Here is a 16,858-nt window from a genome sequence, read left to right as displayed (position 1 = left end):
ATAATGCCTTTTTGGTGTCGTCCAGAGCGAACTTGAGAGACCAGTCAATGAAAATTACAAAGGAAGATGACTAAATTCAGAAACATTATGTCTTGATATAACTTAAGTAGGACTTATTTGTCAAATGTCCACATCTGAATAGAACGTTAAATAAACTACATGGACTAAATTCCTAAATACTTGTTACGGTTGTATACTTATTTATGTACCTACACATGAAACGGTGTTGCACATTAGAGCCTTATTGTGAGAAAGTCACGTCAACGGTTTAAAAACTCCTGATTGTCGCGTGATTCACTTAGGCTTGATGTAGCTGGCAGGCAATGTGAATACGTAGCTATTTGGTATGAATCAATACAAAGATATTATTTACAATATTTATATCAATTTGGCGTTTGTTCTTTGAAACAAAACGTACAAATATTTGACTATTAGTAAGCGGAACAGCTAGTTACCTGCCTTGTTGACATATTTTAGACACGCATATAACATTGATATATCTGCAAATTAGTTGAAATGTACAATGTTTTCATGTTTTACAATCAATTGATTTATGATCCGCCATCCATCCATCCATTATCACCCACTTATCCGGGGTCGGGTCGCGGTGGCAGCAGGTTCAGCAAGCCGACCCAGGCTTCCCTCTCACCCGCAGCACTTTCCAGCTCATTCTGGGGGATCCCGAGGCGTTCCAAGGCCAGCCGGGAGATATAATCCCTCCAGCGTGTCCTCGGTCTTCCCCGGGGCCTCCCACCAGTTTATGATCCGCCATTTCTGTAAAAATAATGAATTGCAGAGAACGGAGATGATGTGACTCTCATTAGACGGCTCTGGTGTAAAACATTTTTGGGAAACTCCCATTAAAGGCGTCTTTGCTTCAGCGACCAATAGGACGGAGGCCGTTAATTTAAAATGCAGCCGCGGTCCTTGCAAACGAAATTTCAGTCCATAACAAACGTGAAACCCGAGCGTAAAGGAGCAACCAACAGCGTTATCATATTGACCCAGGTGAAGTTAAGGTTACATTTGTGTACCAACGGAACTGTTGCATTTGTCACGTCGAGCTAACAACGTCACGTGACATGTAAGTTACGTTGCATTAGGTTAACTGACAAAAAGACACGTTAGCTAACGTCGGAGAGCTCATTTAACGTTAGCTGTATTAGACGATATTTTGAGTGTTCTTCTCTGAAGTCCATCAAGAAGTGCTTAACTTGACCTAATGAGTTGAATTCGCTTTTAACCGCTGTAGTAAGTTGGCTTTTATATTAATATTGTTATAACGAAACTGCGAGGCTGGAGTAGGCGTTAGCAGTATGATGAGTGCAACAAGACAGCCGAGTGACGCGGGCTTGTTAACAGACAGCCGAGATTGATTTCAGCTGTCTGTGGGTTAAAGGAGGTTGAGTGTCATTCATTAGTTAATGATCGCTACAATTGTTAGCGGTTAAGTGCTCGAATACTGCCAGCTTGGCTATTGGTCTACCTTTCCTCTTCCTCTGGAATGTTTAGTGTTGGCTACCAGCCATGGTGGCTGTACAAACTTGAAGCTTTATTCTACTTTTGATTTCACATGACCACTGCAAAGATATGTTTTCCAGAAAGAAATGTGAGAAGTCATTGTAATATACGGTTTGACTTTAATTTTGGAACCTAATAACATTAAGGACACTTGGGCTCCCAGTAACATGATCATTTGTTAATTGATACGAATCTGTAGTACCATTTCCCAGTTCAAGAATTAACATTTTGGGATTATTTTTAATTAATTGATCTCCCTGATTGATGTAAATCTCTAACGTGTTAGAAGAAAGTGAAAAACGCTCTTATCCCAAAGTGATTCCTTGAAGTTATCAGTTTATCCAACAATACAAAACTATCAGGACAATGAAATGCTAAAACAATAAATTTCACATTTGTGTTTAAACCATAACTTTTCAAAGTAGTTATTTTCTGTTGACTTGTGGGTCTCTCACATTGTGATTAATTACGATTAATATATTAAATCATATTGTGTTTTCAGATACAATGGACACCACAATCTTTGCAGAGCGAGAAAATGCAGGTCTTCATCCACCTAATCTGAAGATGCGTCAGCGCCTTCAGTCTGCTCCAGGTAAATGCCAACCGTGTGCAAGTTGTATTTCTTCTTGCAGTATTATTGGTCAATTAACCTTTTTTTTTTTTTTTTTTTCTCCCACCAGAGAAACTCTTATCTCCTATGATTGCCAAAACCTTCCACACTCCTCTGCCGTTTGGTCGGAAGGCTTTTGGTGCCGTCAACAAAAGAATCTCAACCCCTGTTAGCGCACAAGAGAAGTTAAAGCCACAGGTTGGAATAAACCATAGTTACAATCTAAAAATAATGTCAGGCCACAATGTGACCCATTTGCGCTGTACCTGTCTATTCATGTACTAATGATATATTAATGTTCCCCGCAGGAAACTAAAGTAAAAAATGCTTCTCTGCTCAAAGTGGCGGAATATCCAGAAATTGAGAAGTTCATCCCATATGACCCACTTGGTAACAATGATGCATTCAGTAGTGATTATTCGCAGTAAAACCCTTTCCTTCTGGTGCTACCAAAATATCATACTAAGAAAGTTAATGGCCATTTACTTTATAGAATAATACATATTTGTAACATGACCCACTAATAAGATCACATTTCTGGAATGCATAATGCTGCTTAATCAGGAAGGCTGATTACCATTAATGATTTAGTCCCTCAGGTCTCAACCATAGAGTGCCGCAGGGATTTATTTTTGTAGGCCAAACGCTGAAGTTGGCATCACACTGGATCATGACAAAAGGCCAAAGGCATTTTACAATTGGATTGGTGATTACCGCAGTAAAAAAAAGCTTTGTGACAAACAGATTTATGATAATTAAATGTTTTGTTCAGCAAAATTCTTCACAAATGAACACTTTTTGAAGTGCAATATAAATGCAATAGCCAGAAGTACAAAGCTAATGTTGGGCTACAAACGCAACACCATGACTGCGAGGAAGCACAACAGGCTGTAAAGTGGACCTGTCAGCCTGATTTGTAGCCTAATTTATCAAAGATGTGTAAAAGCCTTGATATTCCAGAGGGCTATTTACTGACATATGTTATATCTTGGAACAAAATTATTTCAAGCATCGAACCAGACGCTTTTTTTCATTAATGAAATCAATTGATTAAGAGGGGAAGGGAACAGGAAGTTTAACAAAACGTTAACTAGTTTTCTGACTCAATCCTGCAGCACTCTATTAATGCTCATCTCTACAGTAGAGATCTTATTGCCAAATATGAATCCCCAAAAAAATTCCCCACAATGTTTTGAAACATGAGTTTTGACCTTCTTTTCCAGAGTTTGAAAAGTACAGCACACCTGAGGATTTGATTCTTCTCGGTGGCTTAGCGCTGCCTGGACTTGCACGTTTCCCGCAAGCTCATCTGTGTGAGGACGACCTGGACATGTTCGACCCGCTCCCAAACCAGTCGCCTGTTAAGATGCCAAAACGTTCAGGTATCGACTTCCGTTCAATCAGGGCTACATTCACACTTATTGTTTCGGTTGAAAATGTATCTTATTGTTCTAATAAGTTTCTGTAACATTAATTTGAAATAGTTTATGGATGAAATACCCAGATGTGGTTTCAGTTGTGGCTTTGTCAAATGAAATACTCATTAAAGAAATGATATTGCCATTGATTTCCAACATTTGTCTACGATTCTCAAACACCACTTAAGTTAAAGTGATGGTCAAATATGACCACATGCAAATTAATTTCATGTTGTGGATAGCATTGCCCCACCCCTAAAATATAGAAGTTTATAGAGATAGTTCACCCAAATAACAATTTGCTCAATTAACTAGTTTTAACAAACCATGCAGAGTTTACGGTTTAATTGCTTAGTTCTTTAGATTTTTTTTATTTTTTAAATCAACATTTATCACTGAATAAGAAGCAACAATTGTCTGACTGTAGCCGTAAGTATGGTGCGCATGCTCCAGGGAACAAGTATCATTAACCTCCTGTATCATTAACTTTACTGTATCTCCCCTCTGCAGATCATTGCTCAGAGCTGGACGCCTTTCTGCAAACACTCGACGAGCTTACTGTTGAACTTCCGCCAGAGTCTTTTACTGACTGAATGAATGTTGATGCATGTTTTTGTTCCATTTTCACTGAAATAAAGTTGTTTTTATCTGGCCCTGCTTTCTGTTGTATTTGCTTTACAGTGCTGGTGGTATTATGGTAATAGGCTAAAAGTATCAGGGGAGTATTCACTGTACTTCCTGCTTTAAAGTCCATCAGTGGTCACATGTGAGTGATTCTCGCTATTTTGAATGCACTTTGTCTCAGTTCCTCTTGTAAAGGAAAGGAGGATATTGGCTGGACTAGTCAATTGTTGTCAGGAGAATAACTTAAATGAGCCATATTCTCATGTGAAATGATCGATAGTTTTGGAGTCAAGTGTGCGCTGAATAAAAGTCCGTATGTGCTTTGGCCAAAGAGCAGGTGAGTGACAGAAACAGGGTAGAGACTGTTTTTTTTTTGGGAGGAAGTATTGCATTTGAACGGCGCTTTGTTTTGCAAAATGAGGAACTTGGTATATTTTGCGGTAACATTTTAATTTGCACACTTCTGCAGTTCCCACACCTGTACGTGTATATATTACAATACTTTCCTCCCATGACGCAGGGAAAAGTCCACTGGAATTGTCGGGAACCAGTTTCCAGTTTATAATTCGCCACTTATGTCTTCTGGGTGTTGTCTAAATATAGGAAGTAGCCTTGAACTCCTTGCAGGGAGCCGAGCAGCATGAATGAGGGCAGATCGGATGACGCTGGATGCGACTCAACTAGATCTGAACCAGCTGTCCGTCATGCCGACGCCCACGGCAGCAGGACGAGCAGACAGGGCCCCGTTGTGGAGCGACTCTCGAGGTATGGCATGCAGGTCATGCCCAGCGCCTTCCAGCGTAGGTCGAGGCAACTGGAGGTCACCGCCAGCTCCGCACCGGGGGGGCCTCAGAGGGAGGCTCCGGAGCGAGGCTCGCTGCCACCCGCCATGCGTAAAAAATACCTGAAAGAGCTGCTTCTGAGTAATGCGTCGCACGGCGGGTTGAGCAGCGTGCTGTCACAAACGCGCAGCGTGTCCTCCGAGCAGGACGCGGACTGGGCGTTGTATCCGATGGAGCACGCGTGGATGCTGTCTGCCGTGGAGGGAAACTACGAGACCATCCTGGAGTTCATCTCCGAGGACCCCTACCTGTTAACCAGGAAGGATTTCATCAGCGGGTACTCGGTCCTGCACTGGCTGGCCAAGAGGGGACAGGACGAGACTCTGCTCAAACTTCTGCGGTACGCAGAGAGTGCGGGGGTCCCTGTGAACGTGAACGTGCGGGGCAGCGGCGGGCTCACCCCGCTGCACGTCGCCAGCCTTCACGGGCAGTACATGGTCATCAAGCTGCTGGTCGGCGCCTTCAGTGCCAACGTCGATGCCATGGACTATAATGGGAAGAGGGCCTGGCAGTATCTGGAGGGAGACGCCCCGCTGGAGATGAGGGAGCTGCTGGGGACCTGGGATGATGAGCACAGCTGCGCATGTGCGCAAAACGTCAACAACAACAGTGCCGGGACGATGAACTTGACCGCACATGACGAGGTCGATACCGGAGAGACCGAGGCGGTGGCCTCCTTTGACCGGACTCAGAGAGGGGGGAGCTGGAGGTTTGGGTTCATTAGGAAGCTGCTTCCCTCGTTTTCGTTTCTGGGAAACCAAAGCTGACTGGTTATGATACGTATCACAGTATCAGTGGTTCACAACCTTCTGAGGAGAGAATCATATTTCTGCGTGTTGAGTCCTTAAAGGGTAAACAGCAGCGCATACTTATGGGAAATGCTCGAAAACAAGTTAGGGTTAATACAGTCCAGCTGTACTTGCAGAATGTTGTACATGTTAAGAAAGGGACGTTTGAACTGTGTGGAAACAATTGAAGATGGCAATGATCAAAAGGGATTAGACGGTTTTATCGAATACATGTTCACTTAAAACCTTCAAAAAAAACTGTGCATAACTTGGGAGAAGTCACGAAATGACATTTATACATTTTAAAGGAAGCCAAGTTTGAATCCATTCAGTAGCAATATTGCAGTTTCAGAATTCTTATTTTGAACGCCATTCAAGAAAAAAAACTTAAATAAAAACACATTGCCTATGCTGAAGTTCTAATCATTTTCTTCTGACCAAGTTCTGCTTATGTAAAAAGTTTAGCGATTGCCGACGTGGCAAACTTCCTCCTCGGCTTTAGCACCAATGTAAACATTTCATTGTTGGTCTTACTCCTAGATTTGACTCCATAGCAGTGCGTTCTTGGCACGAGCAACAGACAGAGCTCCGATTCTGGCCAAACTAAAAACAACAATTTGGCATGAAAGTGATTCAGAAGTATTTGCTTTGTGGTAGAGTGCTCCCTTCTGCTTCGCTGCGTCAGCAATACCCATGTGATGTCTCATTTACCTCAGAAAAACACCCTGTTAATAGATTGGAAACACAAAAAGCCCAGCCTCATAAAGTTTGATCACAGATCTTTTATTGTCAAACATGAGCATAACCAGAGTATCTGTACAAAACAACCGCTGCTCCAGATAACATGGCTCCCTCCTCAGGGTCAGGCTCCGCAGCTGGAGGTTCTGGCAGATGTTGGGATGGAGGGATGCTGGGGTCCAGGGACCCCCACGTTTACAGGCCAAGCTTGGTCCTTCTCCAGTGTCTCCTCTTGGAATTGTACCTGAAAGCAAACATTTAAATGAATGAATCACGAGAAAACATCTTTAGATGCATTTTTAAATAGCCCAAGAGTATTTCCTCCAGAGTTCTGTATTAAATGGTGTTCTTGCTCATTTTCTTGGACATGTAAAGACTAACAAGGTAGTCCAAAATTATTAAACAGATGGTACCAGTATTCTCATTCAAATTAAGGGCAGGTGAACGGGTTTAGTTGAAATAATGCAGATTTGTTCAAAGCGCCATAAACATAATGAGCGATATACCACCCATCACTCAATTCCACCCATTCTTTCCATTTTGAAATCATATTTGTAACCCCCACCCCCTCTGAAATAAAAGTTACACACATGATCTCTCATCACTGGAACAAAATCTTCCAGCCAAGCAATTTAGTGGACATATCAGCCACATTTGGGCAAACAGTGTAATGTTCAGCTACAGAGCTTCCTCATCACCACCACAGTGAGCAGGAATATGCACTGTAGCAGAAAGATGCTCTCAGCAGGATTAATGGCAACACTCTACGGCAATGGAGTGCTGCAATTGCAGACCTGCTTTACGTGAAATGAATGTCCCGTTTCTTTTCTACATTAGCGAGTGTTACATCTCTGCCCTTGCTCATAACAGAGATCAAAAATGATACCCTACCAGAGCAAGTGCAATTTAAGGAGCATTAAAAAAACAATTTTGAAACAGTCCCCCTTTTAAAATACTAAGAAATTGGAAATGTATTGGAATTATGAAAAGTCTTCAACTAAATGGCAGGCCATCACATACGTTTAGTGTAAACATTGTATTGCCTGTCTATTAGGTTGACAAAGATAAAGTAATGGAATCTAAAACCAGAGCCCAATTGTCTTTTATAGTTAGGGTGTAGTTGGTGGTGCCTTGAATTATTTGGCATTTCTCTATGATGCTTCCAACATTGAATCTACTCTGAGAAAACACATTTCAATATAATGCAGTACAGCCCTTAAAATATATATTACATTGATTCAAAGCACCTAAATCAGTCACATATAATGGTAGGATGTATTGCGTGTATTGGTTTTAACAGGAAGAGCCTAATTAACAACTGAGGGGTGAATAACTATCAGTCGGGACTTTACTTGGAAAAATTAAAAACATGTCTAACAATTGTTGCAAAACACTTAGTTTGCAGTTTTCCTTAATATATAATTGACTGAATTACTCATGACATTGAAATGTGTGTTGATAGTCACATGTTACAGTGAGTCGTAGTTAAGTGCATTGGTATCAGTTAAGTGGACCTAGTTAACCGGTAAATAATGCTCACACTGCATGCTATCCTCGACACGGCAGCTTCACCGTAGTAATGTTACACAAAACACAACAAACTCACCTGATCTTGTTTCCCGTCTTCATTCTGATCCACTGTGGAATGGGCCTGTTCTGTTTCTGCTTCTTTGCGAGGAAGCGCTTGATCCTGAAAGTCTTGTGGGACGACTAGAAAGAAAAGAAAAGCGGGCCATTAATGCCACAATATGTGTAAACAATAGTGTACAGCTCCAACTATAAACTAATGCATTTAAAGCACTTCCTAAGTATGGGTGTACACGCTAGCAGTTAACGTCCATGGAGGAAATTACATGCGTAGAGTGGGTACCGGCGAGCAGCTTAAAAACGCTCATATTTTCTTTTTTTGACAACATACAGATGTGTGAGGTACCATCGATATATTTATCAACCACACAACATATCGTAACAGGTTTACAGGGGCTGCAGACATGGATGTTTAAAGATTTTGTATTTACCATTTTGTCCACAGTCCTCTCGCGACTATGGCGGCGGCCAAAGAGATAGAAGGAAGTGACGTCGGCTCTTTTATCCGATGTGCGTCCATGGGACAGGTCCACGTCATACACACAGCGACACCGAGTGGAGGGTTTGTTTACGGTACTTTCAGGCACGATGTGTGTACGTATATACAATTCTGAGCCATGTGTGCTATTCTTGGGTATTTATTTATTTTTTATGCTACTTTATTCTTATACTAGTGAAGGGATGTGTGGCGAAGTTTACTCTGCTACACGTAACTGTCAGATTTAGTTTTCATATAAATATTTTACAAACAATACAAATAAAAAGCTCATAAACAATATTTAAAGTACTAAGTGCTTCTAATGTTGACACTTTAAGGACGTAATACTTCAGTACCCTTTTTTTTTACATCTGAGTATTGCTACAATAGTCAGATACTAAAATATCTGACTATTGCTTCCACCACTAACCAAGATTAATCCCTATCAATACTGACAACTAAAACGCTGAAATGTATACATTATCTATGTTTATTGGAAAAGGTCCAAATGTTTTGGACTAAAAGTAGATTACTAATTGGGTAAAGTTGGCAGCAGCCAATAGCCCAATGTTTACTACATGTCAGTTACAAAACAAATACAACATAGAAGCATCTCAATCTCATACTTCACATACACTGGACTGGGCTGATCACACACATGCACTTTATAAAAAGGGACAGAGCAGACTCTATCTGCTGAGGAGACTGAGGTCTTTTGGAGTGCACGTAGCACTCCTGGAGACCTTCTTTGACTCTGTGGTGGCATCAGCCATCTTCTATGGAGTGGTCTGCTTGAGCAGCAGCATCTTGACAGCTGACAGGAAGAGACTACACAAACTTGTAAAGAAGGCCAGCAGTGTGCTGGGGTGTCCACTGGATACAATGGAGGTGGTGGGGGACAGGAGGATGATGGCAAAGCTATGATGGACAACACCTCCCACCCCATGCAGGACACTCTGGCAGCTCTGTGCAGCTCCTTCAGCCACCGGCTGATTCATCCCCGGTGTGTGAAGGAGAGGAACCGCAAATCCTTTCTTTCTGCTGCTGTCAGGCTGCACAACCAGCAGAGCTCCAAGTAGACCACAAAAACACTTTAAAAAACACACTTAATCACTCCAACCTGTGCAATATTAATACACGGTGGAAAATAACTATATTTATTCTGCCTGTGTATATATTATGTTACTGTAGATTCTTACTGTTTTTGTATTACTGTTTACACCACTTGTTTTTTAATTGTTTTACTATGTTTCTTGTGTGCACTTTATCCCTTTGCTGCCCCACTGTGGGACTGATAAAGAATATTTAAAAAAGTACGTTATAATAAGTATAACATTTGAAAAATAAACAGTGTTCCTGGAGAAGCACACTTAGAAACAGTTGCAGAGATCAAAGACTATCATTTGTAATGAGTTATTGAAGAAGGCGAATGGAATGAGGGTGTGGAGTTTTAGCTTCTTCTGCAACTCGTTCCAGTCGCTTTGAGCAGCAAACTGGAACGAGTAACGGCAGTGAGGACTTTTTGAATGACCATGTTGAGTAAATTGCTAGAGCGTAAATTGCAGTTAATTTTGGAGATGAGTAGGTCGATAGCAACCCAAACAAAACATTTCTGTCCCAGTCATTCATGGACAAAGATTCAGGTCTCGTCGCTGCATTAATTAGCCCGACACAGTCTAGTTAAACTGAACTCCTGCAGTGTTATGCAATCAATCAATCAAATGCCCCCAACTTCAAAAAACTATACTGAAAGAAGAAGAAAAAAGGACATGTACACTTAAGCAAATACCTCTTTTATTTCCAGTCAAAGGTGTCTACTGTATACAAGCATCAGCAGCAGCTATGTGTTCTCATACTGTATTCAGTTTAGTTCAATGCACATTCATGTTTAAGGGGAGATTCAGTTTAGAAAAGGAAGGAAGGCCACTGGTTAATCCCTCTGATTGAAGCTTGCATGCAGGCATGGCTGTCATATGGCAGTCTAGTCTGAAATGGCTGTTTCCTCTGTCACTGGATGAATGTAGGAACAAAACACATGATCCCAAACCAGGTTAAGTACATACTCTGTACTTCATTCTACAGCTACTGACCATGAAAATATTTAATTAAAGTTCTGCACATAAATTTAGATTGTCTCTTCCCAGGCAGAGTACGATTTTTGTGTTTAAACTTCAAACTGAATATGTCAATGCTACAACAGAAATATCAGTCATGACTGAAGAAACAATACTGATTAGCTTGGCAATGTTGACATTGAGTAAGTGGGAAGTTGTGATATGGATTAACACGTTATAACCAATGTCAGCAGTGTGTATAACACTGTACATCAGAGAAACAATACTGAAGCAAGGTCACTTTGAGTTTATGTGGTCCAAGAAATCTTTGGCTTCAACTAATGTGCCCTACAGCCAAACTGTAATTTAAAGGTTACGTTTACCTTTCATAACAAATAAAACTAAAGAGGGTCACATTCAAGCCCAAAGAGGCTCCACAATCACATCTCTGCCTCTGAGACCGGGAGAGCCGGATGCAGCCCTGCTTGAACTGCAGTGCATGTCGCCCTGAGGCGCCACATCGCTGCTCTGAGCCACACAGGCCTGTCTCCCCTCTCCTCACCACACTTAAAATGCCATAAGTTGAGATCTGCTCAATCGTCTCCTTTGTCAGCCACTTTCTCGGTCTCAGCATCTGGCTTTCTGTCGGCAGAGTTGGATTCCGCTCCTCCTCCTCCACCACCACCACCTCGGCGGCTTCTGGCCCCTGGCTGGTACAGCTGAATCGCAGGCCGGTCCTGATGTAAAGAAACGATGCTCTTAGAAATACTAAAAATGTTTGCAAAAATGACTTGATTTGAGAGGTAGTCATTACCTTATTTCGTAGACGGTCTCTTTTACTACTCTCCTCCTTCTTGTAGTCTTTGGTCGGCCTCTCTGGCCTCTCAGAGTGAGTAGAGTCTCCAATGTTTTCCCCCTTTTTCTTCTCCTTGGCACGCTCTTTGTCTTTTTTAACATCCTCCTCCCTTTTTCTGAACGAGTTCTCTCCATCCTGACGATCTCTCCTTCGCCGACGATTTTCGTCCTGTCGCCTGATGCGCTCCTTCTCTCTCTGCAGCCGCTCCCTCTCCCTCTCTCGGTCGCGCTCTGTGTCACGCTCCCTAAACTCCTTCCTCCCCTCTTCGTCCGCTCTGTGTGTAAAACACGCATTGGGTTTAAGTAACCTGTTCAAAGTGAAACATTTATTTTTTAAAACAATGACTTAAGCAACTAACTTCCTTCCTCCTCGGTCCTCCTTATTTTCAATGTGTTGACGCCTCTTATGATCTGCACCCCCCATGGACCTGTCTTCTTTATTTGGCCTGTCTGGCTTCTTGGCCTTTTCCTTGGACTTGTCAGAATCAGCATCATCACTTCTGTCTGGCTTCTTCAGGAGCTACGCATTTGAAAATGAAAGAAAGAAATCTCAATGAGGTATTGGAGATGTCACACCGAATTAAACTCCTTCAATCCAATGCAGCACACACCTTAATCTTTGGTTCTTCTTTAACTTGGTCCTTGTCTTTCTCCAGGGGTTTCTCATGTCTCTTCATCTTATCTGTGTCTTTGCGCTTCCTTCTCTCCTCCTCCCTCCACTTACGACGCTCCTCGTCACGCAGGCGCTTGCGTTCAAGCTCCCTCCTCCTTCTATCTTCTTTCTTTTCCTCCCTGATTCTCTGAACAGCATTAAAACAAGACACAAAGACGGCATTAACCATGCAACTTAACAATTGTAACTAAGACACCAAACTGCTGTGCCACAGTACTTTATTTACCTGTTTATTCTTCAAGAAGTCGAGCAGAGGAGTTGTTTTTTTAGCTTGAAGGGAGAAAATATAGTATTTTTTAATACATACATCCAGCAGTGTGTCTCTTATAAAATGTATACAATTATGTTTCAGGTGCACCTTTTGGAGACTGTTCACTGACCTACAAGTTCTTTGATTTCGCCTCAATCTCTTCCAACAGTGTCTCTGGCGTTGATGCCAACTTGTCGTCATCACCGTTGTAAAATTCAAGAAACTTCTTGTAATCCGGATCTGAAAGGAAAATATACAACATACGAATGAAAATATGGTGCTGCTTCTGGTAAGTTTGCTTCTCTGTAACTTAATATGGTGCAAGTATTTCCAAAACTTTTCCTAATTTAAAGTATTTGACTCAATATTAACCAAGACAACCACAAGCTATTTAAGGTGATTCTTTTGAGAAAAACAAATACAAATAATTTTAAAAAGGGCTGAAACAACACAAAATCTCTCTACTTTTATTATAACATAACCAAAAGTGCCAAATGTCTTTACCTTCATCAATTGTTCCACATTTTGCGTCTTTTTCTTACTTCTTTTCTTGGCAGTCTTTTGAAAAAGGTGCGAACTCCACGATGGCAGGATACTCCTGTCCTGTTAAAAAACAAAATGCGGACAAGCATGAAGCATTGTCTGAGAAAATCCTTCAGTTTGGTGTATTGAGCTGGAAATGAATGCTCTTCATACCTTTGGTGTCAATGAACACATATCCATCAAATCGATCTCTGAAAAGAACTATATCCTCTTGATTTTTAAAATTGATGTATGCCCTTGCGAAGAGATGGGGATAAAGGCTGAAAGGACAGAATACTCATGTTAGATTATCAGACTCGCTGATAGGATCTTTTTAAATAATAAAAACGCCTTTATATCAACTCACCTGGCGTCATTGGAGAAAAACTCAAAGTAGTCCACCTCTGGGAGAGGTTGCAACTGCTCCTCCAGCTCCTCCTTGTCAGACTTGGTGGTAACCGTCTGATCACAATCTTATAAAAAAAAAATATTGCATTTTAAGATAATATCACAAAGGAAAGAACAATCAAACTGAGGGAAACAGACCAGCGAGAAGAATTCACTAACATTAACTTGAAGTTGGGTCGAATTGCCATTTGGGCTAAATCATGATATAAAGTAATAGGAGATAAATCATGTTCCAAACAAATCTAGTTAAAGCATGCAGTTATTTCACGAAACTATAATTATTGCTAACTGACGACACACAACAACTGTAGCTAACACAGCTAGCTAGTTTTACCTTTGTCAATGGCCTCTTTCCTTTCCTTGGACTTCTCCGTCTTTTCGCCATCTTCACAGTTTAGTTCCAATTTTCGCTCTTTCGGCCGAGCGTTTTCCTTGTCTTCCTTCATAGTTGAAAAGCTACTTCAATCCTCGGTTGAATTTCATCTCATTCCACAGACTTGTTTACTTTTTTTAGCAAGTTAGCCTGCTAGTAGCAACTGTAACTTCCTCTCTGGCGGGTTGAGGAGCTGCAGTTTGGTGTCGCAGCCACACAGGGGCGCTGTGAGGGGAAACAAGAGAATACGGGGAATTTAACATTATAATTCAATGTATTTAGTTTTCTCCATTTGTTTGTGTTGGCATTCTATCAATTTGAATGAAATGTTATCCTTTTTTGTCGTTTTGTTCTCTTTAAAGAGTAATTACCTTTAAGTCCAAACAACGCTTCCTGTTGTCCGGATTCCTTTCAAAATAAAGTTAGGTTCACATTTTGATTTGTTTATTTTGTTTCTCACGCTATTGTCACACAAACTACGCGAGTGTTCAGTTGGCTGAATAATACAATGCAACCTAAAATAGCGATTCAAAGTAATATTCGCTGCGGAATAAACTTGTCTCTTAACATTCGGTGAGTCATCTCAATGTAATGTATGTCAATAAAAATTTAAAGCAATCTTTAATGATCACCAAAATAGAAATAGATATGTTTCCCATGATGTATACTAACGTTTGACGGCATAATATACTCTAGTTTTAGTACAGTATGACGATTTGTATCATCTTTGTATCGTAGATGCTTTCTTTTGAAAAGAAATCAACAATCGGAAGTATTTCTCGTGTTCTTCCGGCGGAACACAGGTCATCAAGAGAGTCGACATTTTGTTCGCTCCTGAGCAAAATAAACCGTCGAAGGTTGTCTCAAGGCAACTTGTTTATAATCAGCGGTATTCTCTGTCGCCTGACAGTTGCCGGCTGCCGTCATGTGGTACGAGATCTGCCGGGCGTCGGCGTCATGTTCGTGGCTCTGATCGTTCCGGGCATAGCAACCACTCACATACACAAGTCACCAACGGAGGAAAGGTGAGGAGGATGTTACCATGTGAACGAGAAGTCATCTTAAAGGTGCTGCATGTTGCTGTGTTTGTTCTCTAAACTAAGCGATTAGCTAAAGACTGCTCTTCTTTGTAGGAAAAGAGAGTCGCTCGTGTTTCCGTGGCACTGGTATCTGATGGAGAGAGACAGGCGCGTGTCGGGAACCAGGACAGTATTATGACTCCAAGGTGAGCGCCACTGGCGGTGTAAGGTCTTTACATGCAACACAGTGACGTGCAACGTTTCAGCCTGACTGGACTGTGGAGCCTTATATCAGCACACTGAAAATGTACTGAGACTATACATTATAGTTGCTGTTACATGGAGCAGAAGTTACGACATGGTGAAGAAGAAGGGGCGTTAACCTCCACCTGTATCGATAGTTTGGGTGTCAGATGCCAGACATTGATGAATTAATGAGCTGTGAAAATAGTAATACAATTTGATCTGAAAATTACTTTTTACATTCTGAATATACAACTGACGGACACGCTGCTTATATATCAAGTGGTTTTGCTAGCCAGTTACCCTTTCTTTTCTTTTTTTTACATGTACGTACAAAATTTATAAGCAAAGTTGTATTATTTATTATATAATATAAATATCAAGCTATTTGTTAAGATAAAGTAAAATGAGGGATAATGTGAACAACTAATGCTTTGATGTGTACTGTTGTTTAAGCAAACAATGCAATTATGAAATCAAAATGATAATTCCATAATTTCTAATAGAATAACACAACCCCTCACTCAACAATCAGATTACAGCATTCATTACAGACCGTATGAGAGTACAGATTACAAACCTAAGAGGTACCAATACAAGAAGTGAAAAAAAAAAAAAAAACTTTAAGATTGTTGAATGTATTAAGACAATTTAGTATTTACTTGTGGGATTTAAATGTCCTATAAACTGAACTTCAGCGCGCCATTGTTACAGCAGAATTGGCACCATCTTAATGAACAACAAACACCAACATAACTTTGTCCACCCACACAGGTGTTTTTTACATTTGCTGATTAAACCTCTGTCTAGTTTGAAGGTGGACAGAGCTATGCTGCAGATTCAGATTCAACTTTATTATTAAGTACTAGGGCAACGAAATGCAGTTTTAGCATCTGACCAAAAGTGCAAACGGAGGCAGTAAAAGTGCAGTGCAATGTGGTGCAAAATACCCTCACAAGTGCTAAAGTGGGACGTCAGTCTGTAAACACTGTGCTGCATTAGTTATCTGTTAAGTTTCAAGTAAGGGCACAATAATCCGCTGAACTAAAAGCAGCAGTTGTCTGGGAGGCCAAATAAAAGAAAATGTACAAATGTACTGACCAATAGTCCATGTATGGAGAAAAAAAATAAATGTAAATTATATGTAACTTACCAACATTCAAGATATCATCTTTCTCAACAGGGACTCGAGAACATCCACTGACGAACAGAAGCATGAAAAACCTGATGAGAAGGAAGTTGGACATTAAAAGATTATATCTAACATGCAGCTGTTTATTTTGTTTAGTCTTTTAAGGCAGTCGTCCCGGTTACCTATTAAACTGTTCCCACCTGCAAATCTTCCGAGTTGAATTCAAAAGGCAACAAACAAGAGATTGGTGCTTAAATCAAATAAGCGTTTTACACGTTTATACTGTCGCTGGTATGTCACCTGTACAGGTGACAATCCAGTGTTGTTCTCAGGAGATATATCTAATGGATAATGTTTTATCCTGTAATGTAGTTGGGATGCATCTGAAAAGTCTCCTGGTCAAACGGCTGCTTCACAGCCATTGAAAGACTCCATTATAATTGAATTGAGTGAAGTAACAGTCTGCCATTATAAATAAGAAAATACTTAATCGTAAGAAACTGCTACTCTGTTTTATCATTGTTCGGGGAATGTCTTTAAGACTATTAAAGACGTCACCTTGAGTTTTGAGGTGTGATGTGCATTTTTCAGAATTTCTCAGTAAAGACTCAATCCACCCACAGAACACGAGATTTAATTGTCTTCACTTCACGTAGGTTTATTTGGACCGGAAGCACAACTGCTGAACAATGAACATTCACAATACTTTTTAGTGTCCTG

The 16,858-nt window shown here is 40.8% G+C and overlaps 5 protein-coding genes and 1 non-coding gene across 8 annotated transcripts; 3 read left to right on the top strand and 3 right to left on the bottom strand.

Annotated features, from left to right (window-relative positions):
* Positions 1-693: 693 nt before the first annotated feature.
* On the top strand, positions 694-4,204 carry pttg1 (PTTG1 regulator of sister chromatid separation, securin). Of its 3 annotated transcripts, none has more exons than XM_034543436.1 (6): positions 694-1,008; positions 2,024-2,116; positions 2,205-2,332; positions 2,443-2,524; positions 3,358-3,516; positions 4,063-4,204. In XM_034543436.1, exons 2-6 carry the CDS (start codon positions 2,029-2,031, stop codon positions 4,143-4,145), a joined length of 540 nt encoding a protein of 179 aa, XP_034399327.1. In that variant the 5' UTR covers positions 694-1,008; positions 2,024-2,028; the 3' UTR covers positions 4,146-4,204. The 3 variants fall into 3 exon arrangements, with proteins under 3 accessions (XP_034399327.1, XP_034399328.1, XP_034399329.1); XM_034543437.1 differs by having other exon boundaries at positions 905-1,084; XM_034543438.1 differs by lacking the exon at positions 694-1,008 and adding an exon at positions 1,095-1,251.
* A 98-nt stretch (positions 4,205-4,302) lies between these two features.
* On the top strand, positions 4,303-6,217 carry sowahd (sosondowah ankyrin repeat domain family d). The gene is made up of 2 exons (XM_034543435.1): positions 4,303-4,513; positions 4,780-6,217. The coding sequence occupies exon 2, from the start codon at positions 4,817-4,819 to the stop codon at positions 5,783-5,785; it is 969 nt and encodes a 322-aa protein (XP_034399326.1). The 5' UTR covers positions 4,303-4,513; positions 4,780-4,816; the 3' UTR covers positions 5,786-6,217.
* Positions 6,218-6,570: 353 nt separating this feature from the next.
* On the bottom strand, positions 6,571-8,669 carry rpl39 (ribosomal protein L39). The gene is made up of 3 exons (XM_034543439.1): positions 8,563-8,669; positions 8,151-8,254; positions 6,571-6,788 (listed from the first exon to the last, which is right to left on the bottom strand). Exons 1-3 carry the CDS (start codon positions 8,563-8,565, stop codon positions 6,740-6,742), a joined length of 156 nt encoding a protein of 51 aa, XP_034399330.1. The 5' UTR covers positions 8,566-8,669; the 3' UTR covers positions 6,571-6,739.
* LOC117738076 lies at positions 7,213-7,345 on the bottom strand. The gene has a single exon (XR_004610081.1). It is a non-coding gene; the product is annotated as a small nucleolar RNA SNORA69 (small nucleolar RNA).
* A 1,712-nt stretch (positions 8,670-10,381) lies between the features above and the next one.
* upf3b (UPF3B regulator of nonsense mediated mRNA decay) lies at positions 10,382-13,959 on the bottom strand. Its single transcript, XM_034543054.1, is given in 11 exon segments — positions 10,382-11,400; positions 11,478-11,793; positions 11,878-12,038; positions 12,130-12,318; positions 12,418-12,461; positions 12,568-12,681; positions 12,946-13,044; positions 13,138-13,244; positions 13,331-13,406; positions 13,409-13,441; positions 13,712-13,959. Coding segments are annotated over 11 exon segments (1,389 nt in total). The 5' UTR covers positions 13,818-13,959; the 3' UTR covers positions 10,382-11,256.
* A 523-nt stretch (positions 13,960-14,482) lies between these two features.
* ndufa1 (NADH:ubiquinone oxidoreductase subunit A1) lies at positions 14,483-16,763 on the top strand. Its single transcript, XM_034544265.1, is given in 6 exon segments — positions 14,483-14,750; positions 14,753-14,769; positions 14,878-14,895; positions 14,897-14,947; positions 14,949-14,969; positions 16,190-16,763. Coding segments are annotated over 6 exon segments (396 nt in total). The 3' UTR covers positions 16,211-16,763.
* The last annotated feature ends 95 nt before the right edge of the window (positions 16,764-16,858 follow it).

The sequence above is a fragment of the Cyclopterus lumpus genome, chromosome 10 (assembly GCF_009769545.1).
Source record: "Cyclopterus lumpus isolate fCycLum1 chromosome 10, fCycLum1.pri, whole genome shotgun sequence".
NCBI classification, from domain to species: domain Eukaryota; kingdom Metazoa; phylum Chordata; class Actinopteri; order Perciformes; family Cyclopteridae; genus Cyclopterus; species Cyclopterus lumpus.
Note: the sequence above shows the minus strand (reverse complement) of the source record. Positions and strands in the feature narration are given on the sequence as shown.